The sequence below is a fragment of the Schistocerca serialis genome, chromosome 2, assembly GCF_023864345.2.
Source record: "Schistocerca serialis cubense isolate TAMUIC-IGC-003099 chromosome 2, iqSchSeri2.2, whole genome shotgun sequence".
Taxonomy (NCBI): Eukaryota; Metazoa; Arthropoda; class Insecta; order Orthoptera; family Acrididae; genus Schistocerca; species Schistocerca serialis.
This window is the reverse complement of record NC_064639.1, coordinates 564335526-564358734: the sequence shown is the minus strand read 5'-3', so window position 1 is coordinate 564358734 and position 23209 is coordinate 564335526. Positions and strand designations below refer to the sequence as shown.

Here is a 23209-nt window from a genome sequence, read left to right as displayed (position 1 = left end):
TCTTGGAATGTCATAAAGAAGCAAAATCATGACAGAAGACAATAAAAATTTGTGAATAATAACAGAAACAGAAAAATATATACACAAATCTTTTTTCCTGTATCCATTTTTTTTTTTATACATAAAATGCTTGCAAATGAACAATTGTTTTCCCACTCACTTACAAGGCTGTAAAATAATTATTTTGACTAAGATATACTAGTTCTACATTACATTTACTCAATAACAGCAATCAATTTAAATTTTTAAGAGTCCAGGAATTCTTTGACATTGAAAGTAGCTAGGTCTAACAAAAAAAAATTTTCAAATTTTGCACCACAAAATACTGCCCACTCTGAATGTACCTTCCATAAGTAGCGACTAACTAACGTACCATGCAATTTTTAAAATATTCAGGACAGGATTTTAGAGAAAATAATTTATACAGAAGCAAAAAGTTTCAGATTCACTTATCTTTATGTAGAAATATTTTAGAATTTAAGAATTTCAGGCATTAATGTCATAGCTGACAGTTAGCAATTTTTTCCACTTATCATTTCTCAAGACGAATTAACATACTGTGACTATTCATATTTTCAAAACATAATTTTGAAGTCTGCTAAAACTTATAAATTTTTGTAGTTTAATTTTCCAAATTAAAGATGAGAAAAAACTCAGAAGTGTGTATGTGTTAGTCATGTCTGATAGTATTGTGAACAAGGTTTTTATTAAAAATAATTTGATCTATCAATTGTTCCTTTTAATGACCTTTTTTTATTTTCTCTCTTGCTATGACATTTTCACAAATACTCCCATTTAGAGAGGTCTGTAATGTTTCAAAAAATCACCGCCACCATCAAAATAATTTAGTTTTTGAGAGGTGTCTTGCAGAACTTAGAAAAACATTGAAATAATGATGTGACACTTTCGATCTGTACAATTTGAGATGAAGTCGCTGTTCACCCCTAAATACTACGGATATTGATAGGAAAACAGATATTACGAAGTGGTCTCTCAGACCGCATTTTTATTTTTTGTACATAAAATCATTGTTTAGGGGATATATTTCTTTACGATTTCCTGTCATTAACTACATTCCTTGCAAGTAAACTTTATAATAATTTGTATTTTTTTTTTATAACAATGTAGGGCACTAAACTCATTGACAACTTTTAAATGCAGCAAAATGTGCAGTATACTTTTGTTTAATGCATTACTAAAATGGTTACCTCTCTACTCCTACTCAGGATATCATCAGAGGACAATATCACACATTCAAAACACAACTATATGGAAAAACAAACTTCAGTTATGAGAGATTGTATGTGAAATCAACTCTGAATTTAATATTTATTGTTGCAATGGAGAGCAACTATAGTACTCTTGTAATTCTAAGATGACAGAAACTTTGCCAAATTTTAAAATTAAAAAAATGAAGTCTGAAGTAATTACGTATTCTTATGAGGTCCTGAATCACATTTTAACCACTTTCAGCCTGCTTACATAACCTGCAGAGCTTCCTTGAAAACTTCAAACAAATCTGACCACCACACAGTTGACACTGATATCTGGTCTTCCACTTCAAACAAGGAGGGTAAAAGGCACGGGTTTTTCGTTTTTCAAAGAATTCTTTCTATGTTTGAGGCTCATATCTCCAAAACAGCAGCATTTTCTATGAGACTTTACACCATCAATGCAGTCCAAGTAATGTTGTGTTCCTTTGTTCTTATGCTAGTTGTTGGCTTCAGTATTATCCATGGTTACCAGCTGTCGCATCTTCATGAACTGAAAGTTTCCTTCTCGGAATTAGTGTCATGTCACCAAGTATCTGTCGTCAAAATGTTCTTAGAAGATTAGAAGAACTCTTCATTGCTTCTTGAACATCCACATCCACTTCATGTAAAACACATCGCATAAAAGATCCTATTTTCACACCATGGAGAAACGGTAACATTCAACCAAAAAAGACGCGCAAACACTATGGTACATCTGTGAGACCTTCCAACGTACAAAAATAAGAAACAGATCACAGCAGTTATGGCACATGTGGCTTACCATTAAACAGGAAGGTACACAGAAGAGTACAATTTACTTTGAAGGAGTGTGTGACATATCATGAGACGATAAATCATAGTGGTCTGAGAGATGATCCATAGCAGTTAATGGTTAAATATATCATGCACAAGGAACAAAATTAAAGGGATCACTGACTGAAAACGGAAAAATACTCAGAAATTTTACTGCCCTTAATCATTTGAAAATTAACTAATATTTGTTTAGGCAGAAAGGCACACAAATTTACCCGGCCAGAAGGATACAGCTCTACTACAGATTATATAATAATAAAAAGAGGGATTTCCTGGACATGTTAGAGATACCAGAGTTCATCAAAGAGTGAATACTGGATCAGGTCACTTCTTATTGGTGTCAATAATTGACATCTACACGAAACAGAGAAAACCAAAGAAAACAGTTAAGGGTCAAAAAGAAGAACAAGTTCTTAAAGTTTACCTTTTAGAATATACGGGGTGTTCAAAAAGTCTCTCCATAGTGCCATATGATTGTTACCTGTGTGTGCCATATGCCACAGTGAATATACCAAAATGAAACTCGGTGAAATACAAGTTATTAATTTATTGAATATTCATTTTTACTTACAATATTTCCCATTAATGTTGAAATCTTCTGCAAACTATTTTAAACTATTTTCATTAGAAAGACCAGCAATGTGAGTGTATAAGGCCCTAAAAAAGAGCAAGTTGGAGTTGCATTGAAATTGGGCCCTGCTTCTGTTGGTTCTCAAATCAAATCTGACATCTTTTAAAATATTCCACAACTGTTTAGTACTGTCGGTGGAAAATGATTGTCAGGCAAACTGCAAACAAATAGTCTTTTTTGTTTTGTTATACATCTCTACAGCATTCAGCTCGATAATTTTTATAACAAAGGAAATGGAATAAGGAATACAATAAAAAGAATAGTTTTCTCTTTTTTGTGGCCCTAATAATCTGAAGCTATCACATTTAAAAAAAGTAATTTTTTGGGTTCAGCCTAACCAAAATTTCTTCCCAAATAATCCCATCAGCAACATCATCTGACAAGCAGTACAGTTTTCCACATGAAATTCTACAGCAAATTATTGAAACCTGTAAAAAATTCAAGTAGTTTGGAGGAAACATAAGCTTACGATCCTAAAAAAGATATCTTCCAGCTTTGAGCTCTGACACTTATAGAAATGAATCATTAGGCTTGGGATCCTGTGTAAAGAAGCACTTATCAGGCTTTGAACTTTTGGTAAAGAAACACACCTGTGGCTGGTGTTGTACAGCTACTAGGCATGACCCCTATGGTGATGGGGAAACCAGCAGTGATTAAGCCAAAATGAATCACAGCAACACATTTATACAATTTTTCGTCAGTACTCTAACGTTCCAGATAAACCGCCAACTATACTAACACAAAGTTTACTATACCTCAAACTGGAATTTAGCTAGCTCAATAATAGCAATACACAATAAAAACACATACTAATACAGTAATTCTCTATGAGATGAATCCATTCCAAAAGTCAGAAAAACTGCTATGAACTTCACTAATTTTACACAATGTGATTGGAGTAGAACCACAAGGCTATTTATATGATGTGTGTTGCAGCTGGTATGCAGCAATTTTACTACCATTATCTTGATTGCCTTGGTAAAGCACAGTTAATATGTGAAGTTTATAACCAATTTTAGTCTGTAGTTATAGCACAAAACAGACTGGAATAAGTCATGATGAGTTGTATAAAAAAAAATCCCTTTTTTGAGTAATTCAGATTTTATTTCGCATCCTAGTCAGCAAGAATTTTGATATTGCCTTTTCCAGACAGTACTAAACAATTGTTGGATATAATAAAAGATGTCAGATGTAATTCGAGTACCAGCGGAATATGGTCCCATTTTCAAAGTACCTCCATTTTGTTATTTTTTTAGGGCCTTATATGATCATGTTGCAAAACCAAATGCAGTATTTTAGGTGTTCGGAACATGGCCTTTCTAATAACTGGTTTAAGAGTGTTTGCGGAAGACACTTTTTCATAAAAGTGGGCCAAAAGTAGCCACTTTGGCATTTTTAGAAAAATTGTCAATTTGTGAACTATCAGAAACCAGTAGGAAAAGGAAATTTTACATTATAAGACCTTGTATTTGTAAGCTATTAGGTGCAAAGTTTCAGGTTTATCTCGTAATTGCTTCCAAAGATACAAAAAGCTAAAATTCACTTTTTTAAGCTTCTATTTTTTTTTGGCAGACAACTTCAAATTAACCACATAAAAACTGCTGGAATCTTTTTTATTTCACTTAAAAATGCAAAAAAAGTTGTACAAGATGGCCTAGTTTTGTTTCCTTCAAGAAAGTATTGCCAAAGACATTATATGTCTCAAATTTGCCAAAAACTCATGGGTGCATTATTGATAGTAGTGCTATGGGGTCAAACAAATGACTTTACTTCCAAAAGTATTGAATTAGTGGTAGTGAAACTTTACCAGTGTTTATTGGAAACATGTGTGAATGTTCATGCAATTTCATCAAAATCTGTGATGGTCATGCAGTAACCTCTAGAACACTTGTCATGGAATGACCCAATATTTACATTTGTTCTATACAATTTAGGAACATAATTTATAAGTTACTGCAAGCAACAAAATCACTGAGATAAATGATGGAGTAACTTGATATGACTAAATAAAATGATTGCTCTGGCAAAAACTAGTGAAAACAGTATTTCATTTTTGAAACTTTTTTCACATAATGGCTGACTAAATGGAGAGGAAGATTATAATATTATCAGTCCCTATACATCACTAACTTTCTCCCATGTCTCCTGTATCTACTTTGAATTTGCATCATCAACTTCCCATCTCTCTCTGCCAATTCTCACCTAGAAAATCTTTCCGTTGCTACCTGCTCTCCAGTATGTGCTAAAAAAGAGCTGTCACACTAGTGTAAAACTAATGATAACTAGTTCAGATCTCTTCCAGACACATTGTCATAGTTTAAAGGAAGCTTAAGTACACAAGACAATTTCTGAATGTTTCTAGTGCACTCACCAAGCATTGCTGTAATACACATGCGATTGGATGGCAACAGTGTAACAAGGAGTGCACCATCTTTGGAAACATCAACACTTGCATCATTGTGAATTTTACATTCCGAGACAATAACATTCTTCTCAGCTGAAATTTCCAAAAAATTAAGATAATATATTATATGTAGGTCATACAAAACATAATATAAATGCAAGAAAGAAAATGTGTGACTTGTAACCCTTCACATATGTAGTCAGAAATAAGGAGAGAAAATTAAAACATATGATAGACATGAAACACAGTGAAAGCTTACAGATAGAATGCCTGTTGTAATACTGAAAACTGTTCTATACCTCACTGAAATGTTTAAAAACAACGAGTGAAGAAGAATTAACAGATGCTGCTGAAAAATGAATGTCTTAATTAAACAGAAGCATCCCTCAGAGTTACACAGATTTTTCCCCTTTGTCTTTTTATCATCTCTCTCACACAAAACCACCTGACTTCAAGCTTAATTGTTTAGCAATCTTTCATTGTGTCTGTCTACGACTCAGTGATACCTGTATGTGGTTTGTACCAACCAAGACAGACAGGCTGTCACAGTAACAACAAATATGAAACTAAGTAAGAAAAACCCACTGATTTGTATGGAATAAAAAATCTGATATTGCTCAAGTATGTGACAAAATAGCTTATTTAGAAATAATGCTATTTCTTCATCATACACTTCTGCTTTAGCTATACAAATGAACCGGAGTAACCAGTCAGGAGTGAACTTTTGGGTGTGAACAGTCTTGTCCTTGATCAGTTTATAAGACATGTCATTATTTTTGCAGGAGGGAGATTTTAATTTGCACTCACATGACAGCTATTAGAGATCACCATTTGCATCTACATAAATAAAACAAAGTCCTTAACAATTAATAATCTTGAATGTAACTATACACTTAACAGCCATACAGATAGCATTAGAATTACTTTAGCATTTAGCTAGTTCAGACCAACAGATTCAAGCACTATATTAGCTGTTTGACTAACAGGAACTCAATTCATGAAGATTTACTATGACAGGCTCCGTAACAGAACACTTGCTGATTTCTCGTTATTAATCTTCGGGTTGCATGTCTTATCAGTCTGCCAGTCTACAAACTTTCCAAATGCAGCATCTGTTTTTCAGACTACACTAATTCACAATAACATTAAGCAACCTCATGGGCATTGGCAAGCAGCTGCAATTCCACTCTGGTTTGTTACAAGTTGTGAGAGATGTGGTCGATTAATAAATAAGTGATAATATTGCATTGCCTGGTATATGTAGTTTGCGCTTTGTTGGTTTTCACTGAGTGAATGCTGACATTTTCAAACTTAATGACTGAACTTGGGAAGGTATGGAAAACTGGTTCATATCACGGGTTGAAATAACTAGACACCATCTCACAGTGGTTACTGTGAGATCTCTTAGACTTTGATTCCTTAAATATAACCTTGTTCTGAGGAATACAGGCAGTGCCTGAGAACACCGAATGAATGATAAGGAACCTCATCTTCTCAGCACACCAGAATTTTCATATTGCTGCATTCAACACTCATTTCCTACCTCACTGAACTACTTTGTTCATATTTCCGTTTCATCACTATAACAAATGTGGGATGTTCCAGTCTCATACCTCTTGTATTAATGTCTGTAGCCACATGGTCACTTGTCTCCATATTTTCTATCATGGGTCAAATAAGATGCCTGATGCCCCGGGGAAATTCCACGTCAAATCAACACTATATTACTCTTCAACCTTAACCAGCAGGTATGTTGTAAATAGTCTTCACGGCTTTGCCGCCAGATGATGCTGTGCAAATTCCACAATATTCCCTTGGAGCAACTGTCAGACATCTTCAGGTGGTTCAACCGCGCTGGCAGCTGGGTATGACTGACTGTATCCGCACGTCGACACCCCTGTATACAGAACACATGTGCGAAGAACGCACAGACGCCGAAATCATGCATACTTTTCTTGTTTTCTGCGGTATGTGAATGATACATTTCTGCTGTGGCCACAGGGACTTGATACTCTACCTACATTTCTTCAGAATTTAAATTTGCTCCATCCGAATATAAACTTCACAACGGAAGTGGAAAAATATGCTACTTTACTTTTTCTTTATGTTTTGGTATGATGGAAAGCAGATGGAACCTTGTGACACAGTCTCTACTGCAAGCCAAAGCATACAGATCTATATTTGCAGGCCACCAGCTGCCATCACTCTGCACAATGCAGTAGTTCATAACATACATTAGTTCATAGACCGTGTGTGGTATCTGATACTGAAAGCCTGTTGAATGAGACACAACATTTGAAGACAGTGTTTCGACAAAACATTTATTCTGAGAGACATATACGTAATGTATCCAGGCCCAAGCGAGTTCAGTCCATGGAGCAGATTGAAGATACAAAGACACCCACCACTTCCACCTTCTTGTCATATTTTGGTGCCTCGTATTCAAGAATCTGAAGAGTCCTCAAAAGATATGACATTACGTGTGGTTTTTGACCATCTGCACAACTGAGGAACCTGTTGGTTTCAGTTAAGGATGATTCTTGGCCCGGGGAAACGTGGTGTGTATAAGATTACTTGTCAGCGTGGGGCAGCATATATAGGCCAGACATGTCAAACAGTACAAGAATGCTGCGATGAACAACAGCATCATACATGCCTCCATCAACCGGAGAAGTCGGCAATCGCAGAACACTGTCTGAATACAGGACATACCATGATTTATGAAAAGACTGAAGTTTTGTCCCTGGCATCATCTTTCTGTGACTGCATCATTAAGGAAGAAATACATATCTGTACAGCTGATAATCTCATCAACAGGGATGCAGGATTTTAACTGAGCACAGCCTGGAACCTTGCAGTGGCTGCTATTAAATCATGACAAGGAAACAAGATTTTTCGATAACAGACCTATCATAACATTGGTCTAGTATGGTTTTTTAGTAAGTAACATCTGGCTGCACTGTTAGTAAACACAGTGTACAGTTCACGTGCAGGTGTGCAGGTGGGCTGCTCTGCGATTTTAGGTAGAGCATGTTTGAGTATGGTGCCACCTATCTGCAAATCATTGCTCATGCGTGATCTCCGCAGCTGTGCGTTCTCTGCACACCTGTGCTATATGCCGGGGCCGACATGCAGATACTGTCAGTTGTACCCAGCTGCCAGCAAGGTTCAACCTCCTGAAGATGTTGGACAGCTGCTCCGAGGAAATAGTGTGGAGTTTGCACATCATCTGTCACCAAACCCGTGAAGACTATTTACAACACTATTTTAACATGAATTTTAGCTCACCATCTCAGATTTTGATGAAACTTGGCACAGACGTAGCTTACATATAGATTAAGAAAATATCCAATTTGATTAAAATACGTCAACCCATTTTGAAAATATGGCAATGTGAAGTTGTCAAAAAAAAAAATCACTGCTAAGTAGCGCAAACACACAAATAGAAAAAGTTAATGGTTTAAATTAATATGCACAGTGCAGCTACAAGATAAGCTAAGATTTCATATATAATATTGGTCTCAAAGATTTAGCTAAGCTTTCACATATAATATAGGTCCCTTTTGTGTGTGTTACACATGAAGGTATATTACACAAATGTGCCAGTAAAATTTAAAATAATGACGTAAATGTCTGGTCTTCTGGGCTCGAAATTTTTTCCAAGTGACTGGTCCTCAAAGTGTTAAGTTTTAAATGATAATTAAACACTCTGTGATTTAAGAAATTCTCAAATGTAACGTAATTCATCTTGCATGAAAGGTAATTTGCTTTGAAAGTAACGCTTCAAAATATTTTCCCAAGACCTGCTAGAAATGGGTACATTTCAGCAGTAGCCAGAGAGTGCCGAAAAACAGGTATTACTGTGCGTGCGCAGCTATGATGATGTAGGAAACCCATGTGTTCATATGTATAAAGCACCGATTTTACATTATGTCATAAAAGAAACAGGACATCAGAGGATATTCCAAGAGCATCAGAATTTCATAAACCACACTAAAAATGCATAATTGGGACTGAAGTGCACATTCTTATATCCAGATTCACAGTGAGGTAGGCTCCAACCGGACATTAGGTTTTCAATGTGGTTTTCAAGATGTGTATGTGTGTTGGGCTTACGGTCACTCGATGTCGAGGTCATCATCAGGGCCCTGACACACATTACAAGAAACAAATGTGGACAAACTTAGTATAATGGAAGCATACACGCAAAGAAAATAGAATGTAAGGAAAATGAGAAAGGAACCATAGGAAATTGTCATTGGCCGGCCCCTTACATAAAATACAGGCGAGCCAGTCACCCTGTGTACAAATTAAGACCCTCTTTAACCATATTCCTTTGAGTATTTCCTAAAAGAGATGGCAGATCCGCCGGCAAGTCAGCCGCGGCCCACTGGTCAGAAAATAAAACGCAATCCAATAGAAAGTGGCGCACAGTGACCTGGACGTCACAAGCACCACACATTGAAGGGGGGGGGGGGGGGTGTGTGGTGGTCCTCTCGCTGGAGCAAGAAGCCACTCATCCTCCCACTGTTGCATGACTCGTGAGCTCAACAGCGAGGTGAGTGCATGCAGGGGGATGGCATACTGAAAGACTTGTGGATCGAGACACGCCTCCTTGGCTGCGAGATCTGCCCTTTCATTTCCAGCAATGCCGACGTGCCCTGGAACCCACCAGAATGCCACCTACTTCCAAAGTCGTTTTAGTTGGAGGAGGGCATCCTGGATGGTCTGGACTATTTTATCTGCAGGATACAAACTTTGTAATGAGTGAAGGGCACTTAGTGAGTTGGAACAGACAAGAAATTTAGGACAGGAAGGGCATCTCATCTACTCCAGTGCCCGCGAGATCGCAGACAATTCTGCATCAAAGACAGTAAACGCTTGAGGTAGTCGGACCCTGAGGACATGATCTGGAAAAACAACAGTGCAACCAACGGAATCCCCCCGTTATGACCCATCTGTAAAAACAGCTACATAGTCGTGGTGGTCAGATAAAATGACAGAAAATGTTGCATTAAAAATGGTGGAATGGTGGCAGGAGTGCAATCTCTCTTGTACTGCACCAAATCTAAAATCACTCTGGGCCTCTCCAGTAACCAGGGTGGCAGGTGGTTAAAACCCTGGATTTGGGGCTGTACAGGATCCACACCGAGGAGCTCCAACACACATTGCGCGAGGATACAAAATGGTATTGTGGCTCGGGGACAGGGGGGGATGTGGGAGGGAGGGAGGCGGGGGAGGGGGGGGGGGGACGTCCAGAGGCGGATGAGCAACAATGTGGTGAGTGGGTGATGTTGGAGCTGCAAAAAACTTACAAGACTGGTGCACCAGCAGAAGCTGGAGCTGCCGTTGGATGGTAAGTGGCGGTTCCCCAGCTTCAGCACAGAGGCTGGGTATGAGACTGGTCCGATAAGCACCCATGGCCAGTCGAATCCCCGCGTGGTGGACAGCGTCAAGGATCCGCAAATAAGAGGGCCTCGCTGGCCCATACACCATGCACCCGTAGTCCAGCCGCGAATGCACAAAAGCCTGATAAAATTGGAGGAGTCGCACCCTGTCCGCTCCCCAAGACCTGTGGCTGAGGCACTTGAGGATGTTCAGTGCCTTCAGGGTTCTGGCTTTCAAGTCTTGCAGATGTGGCAACCATGACAATGTGGAGTCAAAACTGAGCCCCAGAAACCGCACAGTGTCTCTAAAATGTAAGATAGTGTCCCCCATATGCAAGGCAGGCAAGTTAAAAGGACGACGAGAATGATTAAAATGAACTAAAACACTACCCTGGGGGACACCATTCTCCTGCTCAAACTGATCAGACAGTATGTCACCAACTCAGGTCTGAAAAAATTGCGGAGACAGGAAAGATCGAATGAAAATGGGGAGGTGGCCACGAAAGCCCCACTGATAGTCGTGTGAGAATACATTGTCTCCAAGTAGTATAGTTTGCCTTACTGATATCAAAGAATATGCTGATACAGTGATGCTGATGCTGATACAGTGATGCTGACAGAGGAAAGCCTGCTGAATAGCCACCTCTAGGGGGGTCACGTTGTCGACCGTGGACCGAAATTTCTGGAAGCCACACTGAGAGCGGCTAAAGAGTTGCCTGGTCTCGAACAGCCAGACCAGACAATGGTTAACCATTTGTTCCAGGGTCTTTCTGACACAGCTCATCAAGGCGATACTCCAATAACTACTGGGACATGTGCGGTCCTTTCCTGGTTTGAGGAGAGGGATGAGAATTGCCTCCCTCCATGAGTTGGGGAAGATGCCTGTCTACCATATTAGATTAAAACATGGGTGCAGTGTCAGAAGTCTCATTCAGTGCCAATTCGAGCTCCCACAAGGAGAACGGGGAGTTGTACGCCTCAGAACTGTTTGACCTAGTGTCCAACCTTTCCCTCTCGACAGTTGCACGGTAGTGATAAAATGCTGGATCCTGGCTTGCAGTGGCAGTGGTTTGTTCAAAATGCTCGGCCAGCATCTGAGTAATGTTTCTAGTTGTTGTTTGGAGGCACCCCTGGTTCAGCATTGCAGCTATTGGTAAGCAGTTGTGTTTACCGGAAATCCCCCAGATGGCTTCCCGTACCTTTGAGCACAAGAGGAACGATTGATGGAATTCATAAACTCATGCCACGGCTGCTTTTTGCTCTCTTTAATGACATGGCGAGCCCTGGCTTTCATGATTCAAAAGGTTACGAGATTGTCCGCTGTTGGGCAGCATTAAAACCACGAAGAGCCGCATGTCTGTACCGGATAGCTAAATGGCAGTCTTCTGTTCACCAAGGGACAGGTTGCTTCTGAAGAGGGCCGAAAGACTTTAGTGTGGATAGATCAGTAGCGTGATGGATCACATACATGATGTGATCCACCCATTTCTGGATGCTGTCACGGTGTTCAAACGCATGCAACTGGCTGAACAGCATCTAGTTAGCCTCACTGATCAGCCATGTTGGTGACTTCTGTTGCAGCAACACAACATAGAGTAGCTGAAGGCAGATGGGGGAGTGGTCGCTGGAATGATGGTCGTCAATGAGAGCAGAAAGATAGGTTGATGGCTGAGAATGACCCAGTAGCAGTGCAGCAATGAGTCAGAGCACCAGCGTTTAGGAGGCGCAGCTCTCGAGATGCCAGGAGGCTCTCCAAAACTCAACCCCAAGGCCAAGTAGATGTTGAGCCCCACAGGACATGGTTGGTATTGAAGTCACCCAGTAGGGGAAATGGTCAGGTGAGTTGTGTGATAAGATCTGTGAGAGCCTCAGAGTCTAATGCATCCAGTAAGGGAAATAAAGGGAACAAACTGTAAGCCTCTGACGTGCAGAAATTTCAACTGCAACTGCTTCCAGGTCGGTATCCAGGAGAAGAGCAGAGGAGTGGTGTCCATTATTGACAAACACAGCAACCCCTCCCTTGGCTCTTTCCCCAGTCAGGTCATCCTTGTAATATAGCGTATAGCCCCGCAGTGCAGGGGCATCAGATGCTTTGAAATGTGTTTGCAGAAAACGCAAGCACAGATGGCGTTGCTGCACTAGGAGTTTCAGTTCCTCCATGTGTGTCCTGAATCCATTCATGTTCCACTGTATAATGGGAGCCATCTATCAGGGGGTAGTACCTTCATCCTGACTTTCTGACGGGGAGGGGAAGCCACAATGGGTGGAGGGTCAGTTTTGGAGCGAGATGGTTGCCCCAATCTGACATCAAGCTCCATAGCCTCTAAAGAATAATCGACAAAGACGTCAGAGAGGTCAATGTCGACATCGTCAGGTTGTTTTCTGCCTGATTCCACCGATGGTTGACATTTTGCCTTCGATTTTTTTCCCTGGGTAGACTTTGCAGCCACAGTTGTGGTTGCAGGTGTGGCAACATTGGACAGTGTATCAGATGGAATCTTTGGAGGGGCAGGAAGCTCTACAATGTCAGCAACCACATCTTTCTCAGATGTTCTCGGGGGAGGGACAGGCATAGAAACGGCTGCAGCAGCGCAAGTGCATGGACACATGCAGATACTAGTGCTGATATTAGCAGCCTCCATTTGTGTAGCAGCGTCAGCTTTCTGTGTGGGCTGTTTAACAACTGAAGTGAAGGAGTTAGCAAACCATGGGGGCAGCATGACTTTATAGAGCTTTTTTGCCTCATTATAGGGAATGCGCTTAATAGTTTTAAGCTCCTGTGTCTTCCGTTCTTGCAGATACACGCTGCAGTCCCGACTCCAGACGGGGTGAGGTCCAGAACAATTTACACACTTCAACAGAGACAAACAATGGACATCTTCATGGGTGGCCTGACCATACTTGTCACAAGTAACTTCTCCACGACACCTGAGAGTAATATGCCCAAAACACTGGCATTTGAAACATCACATTGCATTGCATTACATTGGGTACATAAGGCCGCACACTTAAGCGAAGGAAAACTGTCTTAATATGCTCAGAGTGTTTCGTGCTATTGAACGTCAGTATAAAAGAGTCTGACTTAACAAGAACCCCATTCACCCTCTTCATGATATTTTGCACGTCAACTACCGTATTTACTCGAATCTAAGCCGCACCTGAAAAATGAGACTCGAAATCAAGGAAAAAAAATTTTCCCGAATCTAAGCCGCAACTGAAATTTGAGACTCGAAATTCAAGGGGAGAGAAAAGTTTTAGGTCGCACCTCCAAATCAAAACAAAGTTCGTCTAATTGTAATATGAGACACAATTTAGGTCGAATGAATGACGATACAGCCGCAGTAGCTTGGTTCGAGTCGTAAGCTTAGCAGTTACAGTTTACCAGGTAGCCATTGCTATGAGTCACGCGCTCCGTCCGTATTTATACGGATATCCTTCCTTTTTCACGTGCTTCGTCTGGTTTGAATTGATTGCTTATTTTTCTTTGATCTGATAAGTGCCGTTTTCTTTGTTATAGGTGTTTACGTCACTCTAAGCTGAAAATGCATTACTGTACTGTCATGCATTGTTTGTCGCATTCTGATAGTACATGTTTACGGCCTGTCGCCGCTCGCGGCGTGGCTTGCTTTTGTGCGCGCTACCGCCGCTTACAAATAAAAAATAGAGAGGAATCGTCTCATTAGCGAAACATTTGTTGTTACTTACACTTCTGCTTTCTTTGATAATGATCAACAAGAACCACATAATAGACTGCGTATGATAGATGATGTTCTGAACGAAATTTCGAAAATTTTTCTCTGTTTGAAAATCTTTGCAGGTGCCTCTTTAGTTCATTACATTCTGCACAGAAATTAGAGTCATCTTAGATTTAAAAATTTAGTCAGTTGCCGTGCTTCATTTCTGACTGTATCACTATCAGGCATAAGAATAATACGAATATAAACATGACATGATATGTATATTCTTCCGCGTTTGCTGTTGTCTCACTCTAGTTTCGTAGTTTATTAGGCAGACAGGATTTAAATGAGATAGTAGCAAACACGAAACAATACATGGCAAAATGTTTATATTCGTATTAATCTTATGGCGAAGAGATACTACATATGATTCACAATTCATAAAAGCTCCTATTAGCAACCATCTCTTCTCACAAGTAGGAAAAAATTCAGAACGTAGAGTTGGCCATATTGACAAACATCCAGAACAGTCTTGCCAGTCGGATTTTCGTAGTACACTGAAATGCTGCTACATTCGAAGATCAACAATACAGAATTTGTATTTACTTCGTTGGATAATGTACCAAAATGCAGTGTTCGAAACTCTGGGCGGAGGAAAAAGGCTCGTCTTCCACTTTTTTTTTAATTTATTTACTGACGCAGAGATTTTGGTGCCAGTATTTATCTTTGTGCCTACAAAACATGCCTGTGTGGCGCTACATATATTCGACGGCAGAAGTTAGTTGTGGTGGGACCCACCAACATTTTTCAGAACTCCCGCTTGCTTTGCACTCGATTCTAAGCCGCAGGCAGTTTTTTGGATTACAAAAACCGGAAAAAAAGTGCGGCTTAGATTCGAGTAAATACGGTATTCCTGCTGGAGCCCACTCATCTTTCAGTTCCTCTTTGGGAATGTCCACCAGATCCCTGCATGTCACAACACCTTTGCTGTAATTCAAGGTGGTGTGCAGATCAGTTTTGATGGCATATTCCCAAAGGGAGTGTGTGTTCTGGAGATTCTTTGCTTGTTGGGTAATAGCGGTTTCCACCAACTGCGTCCCATTACGCAATCTCTTAACAGGTTTCAAACTGCCAGCAATGCCCTAGAGCCCTTTTTGAGTATATGAAGGGGGAACTTTCTTGAAGCTGCCCTCTTTTCTTTTAATGGTTAAAAGCAGATTCTGACCGCCAGCATGTGTTCTGTTACTAGTCATGACACTCAGATTTCGCTCCAGGGTCAGGAGGACTGGCTACAAGTGCCCTCTTGTTGGACTGGGAGGTGGCAAAGAAGATTTCAGAGGATCCATTTTTGTCCCAAGAGCAGCTAGGTAATTAGAAGTCCACCTACACAGAGCTCCACGTGCCTAGGTAAGCCTTATACAACTGAGGTGTGGTGGGTTCCTCAGAGGTTGCCTGCTAACAACTGTTCCACCTCAACAGCCATGCATCTCATGAGCATGCAGCACACCTAGAGATTGCAGATTTTTTTATAGAGGTTTATTCCATCCTTGCGATCCGATCAGTCAAGCCGAGATCCCCATTCCCTGAGACACACAACGTTCCATCACCACACCACACGGTGGTCGCTGAAGTATGCCCAGAGCTTATGGTGACGGGGGACTGGTGGTGCTTACCAGTCCCCAACTCAGGAACCCTGGGGTCGCCAAGCCCATACCCGCAAATGAAAGCCAAGCCCCTGGGAGCTTCTGGTTGTAAATTTTCTTGGAGTATGAGTTCTGTACTATCTCGCATTTGGTTCTTTATTATGGTATACTACCATACTTGCAAGAAGATGAAAATGTGCACCTGAAATTCAGCGAACTTTGGAACTAGCCAATACTGTGGGCTGAAACACTTTGGCTCAAATAAATAGACTGCCTCAGTGGAAAAGATTAATAAAAGCCGAATTTCCTTAGAAAACTGACAAAAATAACTTCATTGTTCTGCAAAGCGATTAATGCTTGACTGCCCAAAACTTGGAAATAAAAAAAAAATCAGAAAACTGAAATTATTAACATATTTTAACCTTCCCTAATTACGTGTATGTATTTTAATTCACTAGATAGCTCCGGGCCACATAAATCCATCTTAGTTTTCATTTGATGTGGGAGCTGTAAACGAAGAGGAAACAGCGAAATCACTACACACTAACATTGATCACATGGAGACTACCCACCTTCCCCATGAAACAACTCTAGAGTGCTCTGTGTGCGTGCGCATCTGGCAACTTGGGCAGGACCGAAAATTTTTTCTGATCAGCATCTGGCTGCTACTGCTGATACAGCAAACAGCCACACTTCAAGTATCCAGAAGTGAGAGCGTACGTGACTCAAATGCGCATGTGCATGAGCTCACTGGCAACTGCTCAAATGAACCTAATTCACACAGCTGTGAAGTCATGCTCATTGGAAGCAATTTGTTGTTACGAAGTATTACATAGGCTTCATCCTAAGGCCTTTGACACATTTTGCTGTTGGCAGATGTTTGTGTGTGTGCACCATGTTTTGTTGTTGTAAATGGCACATTTCCTTTGCAACTAAATTTTTTTCTTCCTCTAATATCTCATTTATGTTTCATTGTTGCAGTATTATTATAGAGTAGCAGGATACAGTAATATTCTTTGTTAGAATATCAGTTCTTACCAGACAGTCAAAATTACTAAAACTGAACTGAAAACCAAAACAATGAAAAAATCCTGGAATTTTGAAAAAATTCTCTAGTTTTTCCCGCTATATGTAGGATGAAAAAATTCCTTGGTTTTTACAGATTTTCCAACTGTCCTAGGGCATATACATCTTGATTGCAGTGTAGGGTAGCCGTGCGGTCTGAGGCGCCTTGTCACGGTCCACGCGGCTCCCCCTATCGGAGGTTCGAGTCCTCCCTCGGGCATGGGTGTGTGTGTTGTCCTTAGCATGAGTTAGTTTAAGTTAGATTAAGAAATGGGTAAGCTTAGGGACCAATGACCTCAGCAGTTTGATCCCATAAGACCTTATCACAAATTTCCGAATTTTTTCCATCTTGATTAAGCTAAAATGATGGGACAAGTGTCACTTGGCAACATTTTTCATGAGTTTCCCAATGGTATAAAACACAATACAGATTTGAGAGGAAAATTGTTTTCCTCATTTAAATGAAAATTTAAATTTTTAATTTTTCAAAAGCATTTTTGCTAAAATTTTTGAAAAAATTACAACACTTCACATTATTGTTAACTTATTCCTTAAATATGAAGGTGGGACTGCCATGAGATCACACTTTTATAAAACTTGAAAACTTCATTTTAAACTAAAAAAACAATATTGTCATAAAATTTATAGATTTCAGCAGAAATATACATGTTGTTGTTGTGGTCTTCAGTCCTGAGACTGGTTTGATGCGGCTCTCCATGCCCTGTGCAAGCTGCTTCATCTCCCAGTACCTACTGCAACCTACATCCTTCTGAATCTGCTTAGTGTATTCATCTCTTGGTCTCCCTCTACGATTTTTACCCTCCAAGCTGCTCTCCAATACTAAATTGGTGATCCCTTGATGCCTCAGAACATTTCCTACCAACCGATCCCTTCTACTAGTCAAGTTGTGCCACAAACTCCTCTTCTTCCCAATTCTATTCAATACCTCCTCATTAGTTATGTGATCTACCCATCTGATCTTCAGCATTTTTCTGTAGCACCACATTTCGAAAGCTTCTATTCTCTTCTTGTCCAAACTATTTATTGTTTATGTTTCACTTCCATACATGGCTACATTCCATACAAATACTTTCAGAAACGACTTCCTGACACTTAAATCTATACATGATGTTAACAAATTTCTCTTCTTCAGAAACACTTTCCTTGCCATTGCCAGTCTACATTTTATATCCCCTCTACTTAGACCATCATCAGTTATTTTGCTCCCCAAATAGCAAAACTCATTTACTACTTTAAGTGTCTCATTTCCTAATCTAATACCCTCAGCATTACCAGAGTTAACTCGACTACATTCCATTATCCTCATTTTGCTTTTGTTGATGTTCATCTTATATCCTCCTTTCAAGACACTGTCCATTCCATTCAACTGCTCTTCCAAATCCTTTGCTGTCTCTGACAGAATTACAATGTCATTGGCGAACCTTAAAGTTTTAATTTCTTCTCCATGGATTTTAGTACCTACTCCAAATTTTTCTTTTGTTTCCTTTACTGCTTGCTCAATATACAGATTGAATAACATCGGGGAGAGGCTACAACCCTGTCTCACTCCCTTCCCAACCACTGCTTCCCTTTCATGTCCATAACTGCCATCTGGTTTCTGTAAAAATTGTAAATAGCCTTTCGCTCAGTGTATTTTACCCCTGCCACCTTCAGAATTTGAAAGAGGGTATTCCACTCAACATTGTCAAAAGCTTTCTCTAAATCTACAAATGCTAGAAATGCAGGCTTGCCTTCTCTTAATCTAGCTTCTAAGATAAGCCGTAGGGTCAGCATTGCCTCGCGTGCTCCAATATTTCTATGGAATCCAAACTGATCTTCCCCGAGGTCGGCTTCTACCAGTTGTTTCATTCGTCTGTAAAGAATTCGTGTTACTATTTTGCAGCCGTGACTTATTAAGCTGAGAGTTTGGTAATTTTCTCATCTGTCAACACCTGCTTTCTTTGGGATTGGAATTATTATATTCTTCTTGAAGTCTGAGGGTATTTCGCCTGTCTCATACATCTTGCTCACCAGACGGTAGAGTTTTGTCATGACCGGCTCTCCCAAGGCCATCAGTAGTTCTAATGGAATGTTGTCTACTCCCGGGGCGTTGTTTCGACTCAGGTCTTTCAGTGCTCTGTCAAATTCTTCACGCAGTATCTTATCTGCCATTTCGTCTTCATCTACATCCTCTTCCATTTCCATAATATTGTCCTCAAGAACATCGCCCTTGTATAAACCCTCTATATACTCCTTCCACCTTTCTGCCTTCCCTTCTTTGCTTAGAACTGGGTTGCCATCTGAGCTCTTGATATTCATACAAGTGGTTCTCTTCTCTCCAAAGGCCTCTTTAATTTTCCTGTAGGCAGTATCTATCTTACCCCTAGTGAGACAAGCCTCTACATCCTTACATTTGTCCTCTAGCCATGCCTGCTTAGCCATTTTGCACTTCCTGTCCATCTCATTTTTGAGACGTTTGTATTCCTTTTTGCGTGCTTCATTTACTGCATTTTTATATTTTCTCCTTTCATCAATTAAATTCAATATTTCTTCTGTCACCCAAGGATTTCTACTAGCCCTCGTCTTTTTACCTACTTGATAATCTGCTGCCTTCACAACTTCATACCTCAAAGCTACCCATTCTTCTTCTACTGTATTTCTTTCCCCCATTCTAGTCAATTGTTCCCTTATGCTCTCCCTGAAACTCTGTACAACCTCTGGTTTAGTCAGTTTATCCAAGTCCCATCTCCTTAAATTCCCACCTTTTTGCAGTTTCTTCAGTTTTAATCTACAGCTCATAACCAATAGAGTGTGGTCAGAGTCCACATCTGCCCCTGGAAATGTCTTACAATTTAAAACCTGGTTCCTAAATAGCTGTCTCACCATTATATAATCTATCTGAAACCTGTCGGTATCTCCAGGCTTCTTCCATGTATACAGCCTTCTTTTCTGATTCTTTAACAAAGTGTTAGCTGTGATTAAGTTATGCTCTGTGCAAGATTCTACCAGGCGGCTTCCTCTTTCATTTCTTACCCCCGATCCATTTTCCCCTATTATGTTTCCTTCTCTTCCTTTTCCTACTATCGAATTCCAGTCACCCAAGACTATTAAATTTTCGTCTCCCTTCACTATCTGAATAATTTCTTTTATTTCATCATACATTTCTTCAATTTCTTTGTCATTTGCAGATCTAGTTGGCATATAAACTCGTACTACTGTAGTAGGCGTAGGCTTCATGTCTATCTTGGCCACAATAAGGCGTTCACTATGCTGTTTGTAGTAGCTCACTCGCACTCCTATTTTTTTTATTTATTATTATACCTACTCCTGCATTATCCCTATTTGATTTTGTATTTATAACCCTTTATTCATCTCACCAAAAGTCTTGTTCCTCCTGCCACCAAACTTCGCTAATTCCTACTATATCTAACTTTAACCTATCCATTTCCCTTTTTAAATTTTCTAACCTACCTGCCCGATTAAGGGATCTGACATTCCACGCTCTGATCCGTAGAACGCCAGTTTTCTTTCTCCTGATAACGTCGTCCTATTGTGTAGTCCCTGCCCGGAGATCCGAATGGGGGACTATTTTACCTCTGGAATATTTTACCCAAGAGGACGCCATCATTATTTAACCATACAGTAAAGCTGCATGCCCTCAGGAAAAATTACGGCTGTAGTTTCCCCTTGCTTTCAGCCGTTCGAAGTACCTGCACAGCAAGGCTGTTTTGGTTAGTGTTACAAGGCCAGATCAGTCAATCATCCAGACTGTTGCCCCTGCAACTACTGAAAAGGCTGCTGCCCCTCTTCAGGAACCACATGTTTGTCTGGCCTCTCAACAGATACCCCTCCGTTGTGGTTGCACCTACGGTATGGCTATCTGTATCTCTGAGGCATGCAAGCCTCCCCACCAACGGCAAGGTCTGTGGTTCATGGGGGTCTGTGGTTCATGTACATAACACACCCATAAAGACTACATGTTAAGTTGCTGAGAGCCTTCGTCAGCGAAAGAGAAACACACAAATCAATTCATACATGAAAGCAAGAGCACCTCATGCACACCTGATTGCCAACTCCAGCATCTTGATACCTGGAGTTTCCATTGTTTAACTTACCCATAAATAATTTTAAATTTTTTGTAAATCTATTTGTAACATGTATATAATAACTAGTGACTATGATGAGTGATAATTTTTTGAAACAATTAAATATACAAATTTTTAATGCAGTTCTAATCTTAAAGCCATAACTATTAAAAGTTTTGAGTATATGTAAAAAGCACAACTTGGGATTACAAAAATATAACTGTTTAATTTAACTATTCATGACAGAAACTGCTAAGCTCCGTATGCTAGGTAGTGGAGAATTGGCACCTTATAAATGCTATTTGACAGAAGTACTGTGCAACCCAGCGTCAACTCACTGCATTAGAGAAACTAGAAATGACCCAATAAAAAATTCATTACAAAATGAATTTGTTAATACCATGGCTGAAAGTATCACTTGTCACCAGTGGGTTTCAGTACAAAGATATAGCTTGCTTGGTCATGGATGCAGAAGTACTGGATTATTTTCTGAAAAATTGATCATACTGACACACCATTATTTTCTAGCTAAGCAGCACAGCTCTTTTGTAAATGTGCACCCTCATTCAAGTTTTCCTTGACTTCATTTACAAATGTGCAGTGTTTTGGCACATCTATTTACTGTAAGGAACATCTGCATGAAGAGACCAACAGATAAAGATCACGACAGTCTACCCTACTAAATGAATGAATATTCTGCAAACTGTATGAACTGGTAACTTTGATATCAACAGAAATGAAAGGGGGGTTGGGGGAACACACACATAATGCAGGGTCATTTCATGTCAAATCAGCAAGTTCATGTCACCCGCCGTCTCAGATTTTCGTGAAACTGTAGTTATAACATTTTTTATTGTCTCAGATTAAAACTTCTTTTTACACTGAATTTACAATGTACTGATGTTCTGATAATTTGGCTGTGTGAGAATGACCATGCAAAGTGGTACTATCTACAGAAATACTCATACTTCGGGTCTTCATGAAGCTTTTGATTTGGAATTTTTGCAGAAGTTAAGAGAGGCACATAGTTAAAAGAAATACAATTATATAAATAGTAAACTAACAGAGAAAACTACAAAAAATGTTAGTGTGTGTCATTTTCCAATTTCTGGAAAAATTAAAAGGGCACTGAAAAATGTTTCTATCACATTTCTCCAACTTGTTGGGAACCTAGTTTTGGTTTCAAATATGAGGGTTGCCCAGAAAGCGCCTTTTTTTCCCTTTCAGCAATTCTTTATTCAACATAATGAGAATTAGACATACAAAATAATTCCCCCCCCTCTCCTCCCCTACACAGCCTATTTTTCCACATACCAGGTGTAGAAGTATGAAACCGGAATGTTCCTACAGATGGTGCTAGCCATCAGTGTAGAGGCTGCTTCTGCAGTGCCATCTGCTTCCTGCAATGGCTGATGACGAATGCCAACAACATTAACCCAAGTACCATACACTGGTATTCATTTCAAACCTATAAAAATGTCCCAATTTTTTCCTTGGGTGAAAGCTATGGGAAAGCTGCAGAAAGTGGGGAAAAATGGGTTCTGTTTGAACTGAAAGAAAGACAGCAAGCAAATCGAAAGACCACTTGTGAAATGCTTCTCACCAGACACAAAAGAAAGTCATTTCTCCATCTAACAGTGACAGGTGATGCAAATGGATACATTTTGAGAATCCTAAGCATCGTAAATCACGGGTGAATCCACGCAAACCATCGAGATCCACTGCTAGATCAAATCGCTTTGGAAAGAAGACAATGCTCTGTGTTTAGTGGGATCAGACAGGTGTCGTCTATTATGAGATGCTAAAGCCTGGTAAAACCGTTAACAGTGATTGCTGCCGACATTGATTTAAATTACGCATTATGGGAAAAATGACTGGAATATGGAAAAAGGCAACACAAAGTCATATTGCTCCATGATAACGCCCCTTTACAGACAGCAAAACAGGTCAGTGAAACAATTGCAGCATTCAGTTGGGAAATACTAGGGCATGCGGCTTATTCTCCAGACTTGGCTCTGTCTAGTTAACATCTATTTGCATCACTGGGGCTTGCTCTCACTGAACAACACCTCAATTCATATGAAAATGTACGAAAATGGCTCGCTGACTGGTTCGCTTCAAAAGAAGAATCGGATGAGCCTCATGTAGCTGAAGCTGTAGAAAGGGCACAACAAGCTTTCAAGGACTTGAAAAAGGTAAGGAAATTTGTAAAGAGAAAGAAAGTTCTGTTGTTAGGTAGCTCCCATGGTAG

General features: G+C 39.9%; 1 protein-coding gene across 1 annotated transcript in view; it reads right to left on the bottom strand.

Annotated features, from left to right (window-relative positions):
- Positions 1-23209, bottom strand: part of LOC126457564 (uncharacterized) — a 332561-nt gene that overhangs the window by 5583 nt on the left and 303769 nt on the right. Inside the window, exon 24 of the mRNA XM_050093978.1 lies at positions 5069-5194. Within this exon, the coding sequence (XP_049949935.1) occupies positions 5069-5194 (126 nt within the window). The remainder of the gene's footprint in view (positions 1-5068; positions 5195-23209) is intronic.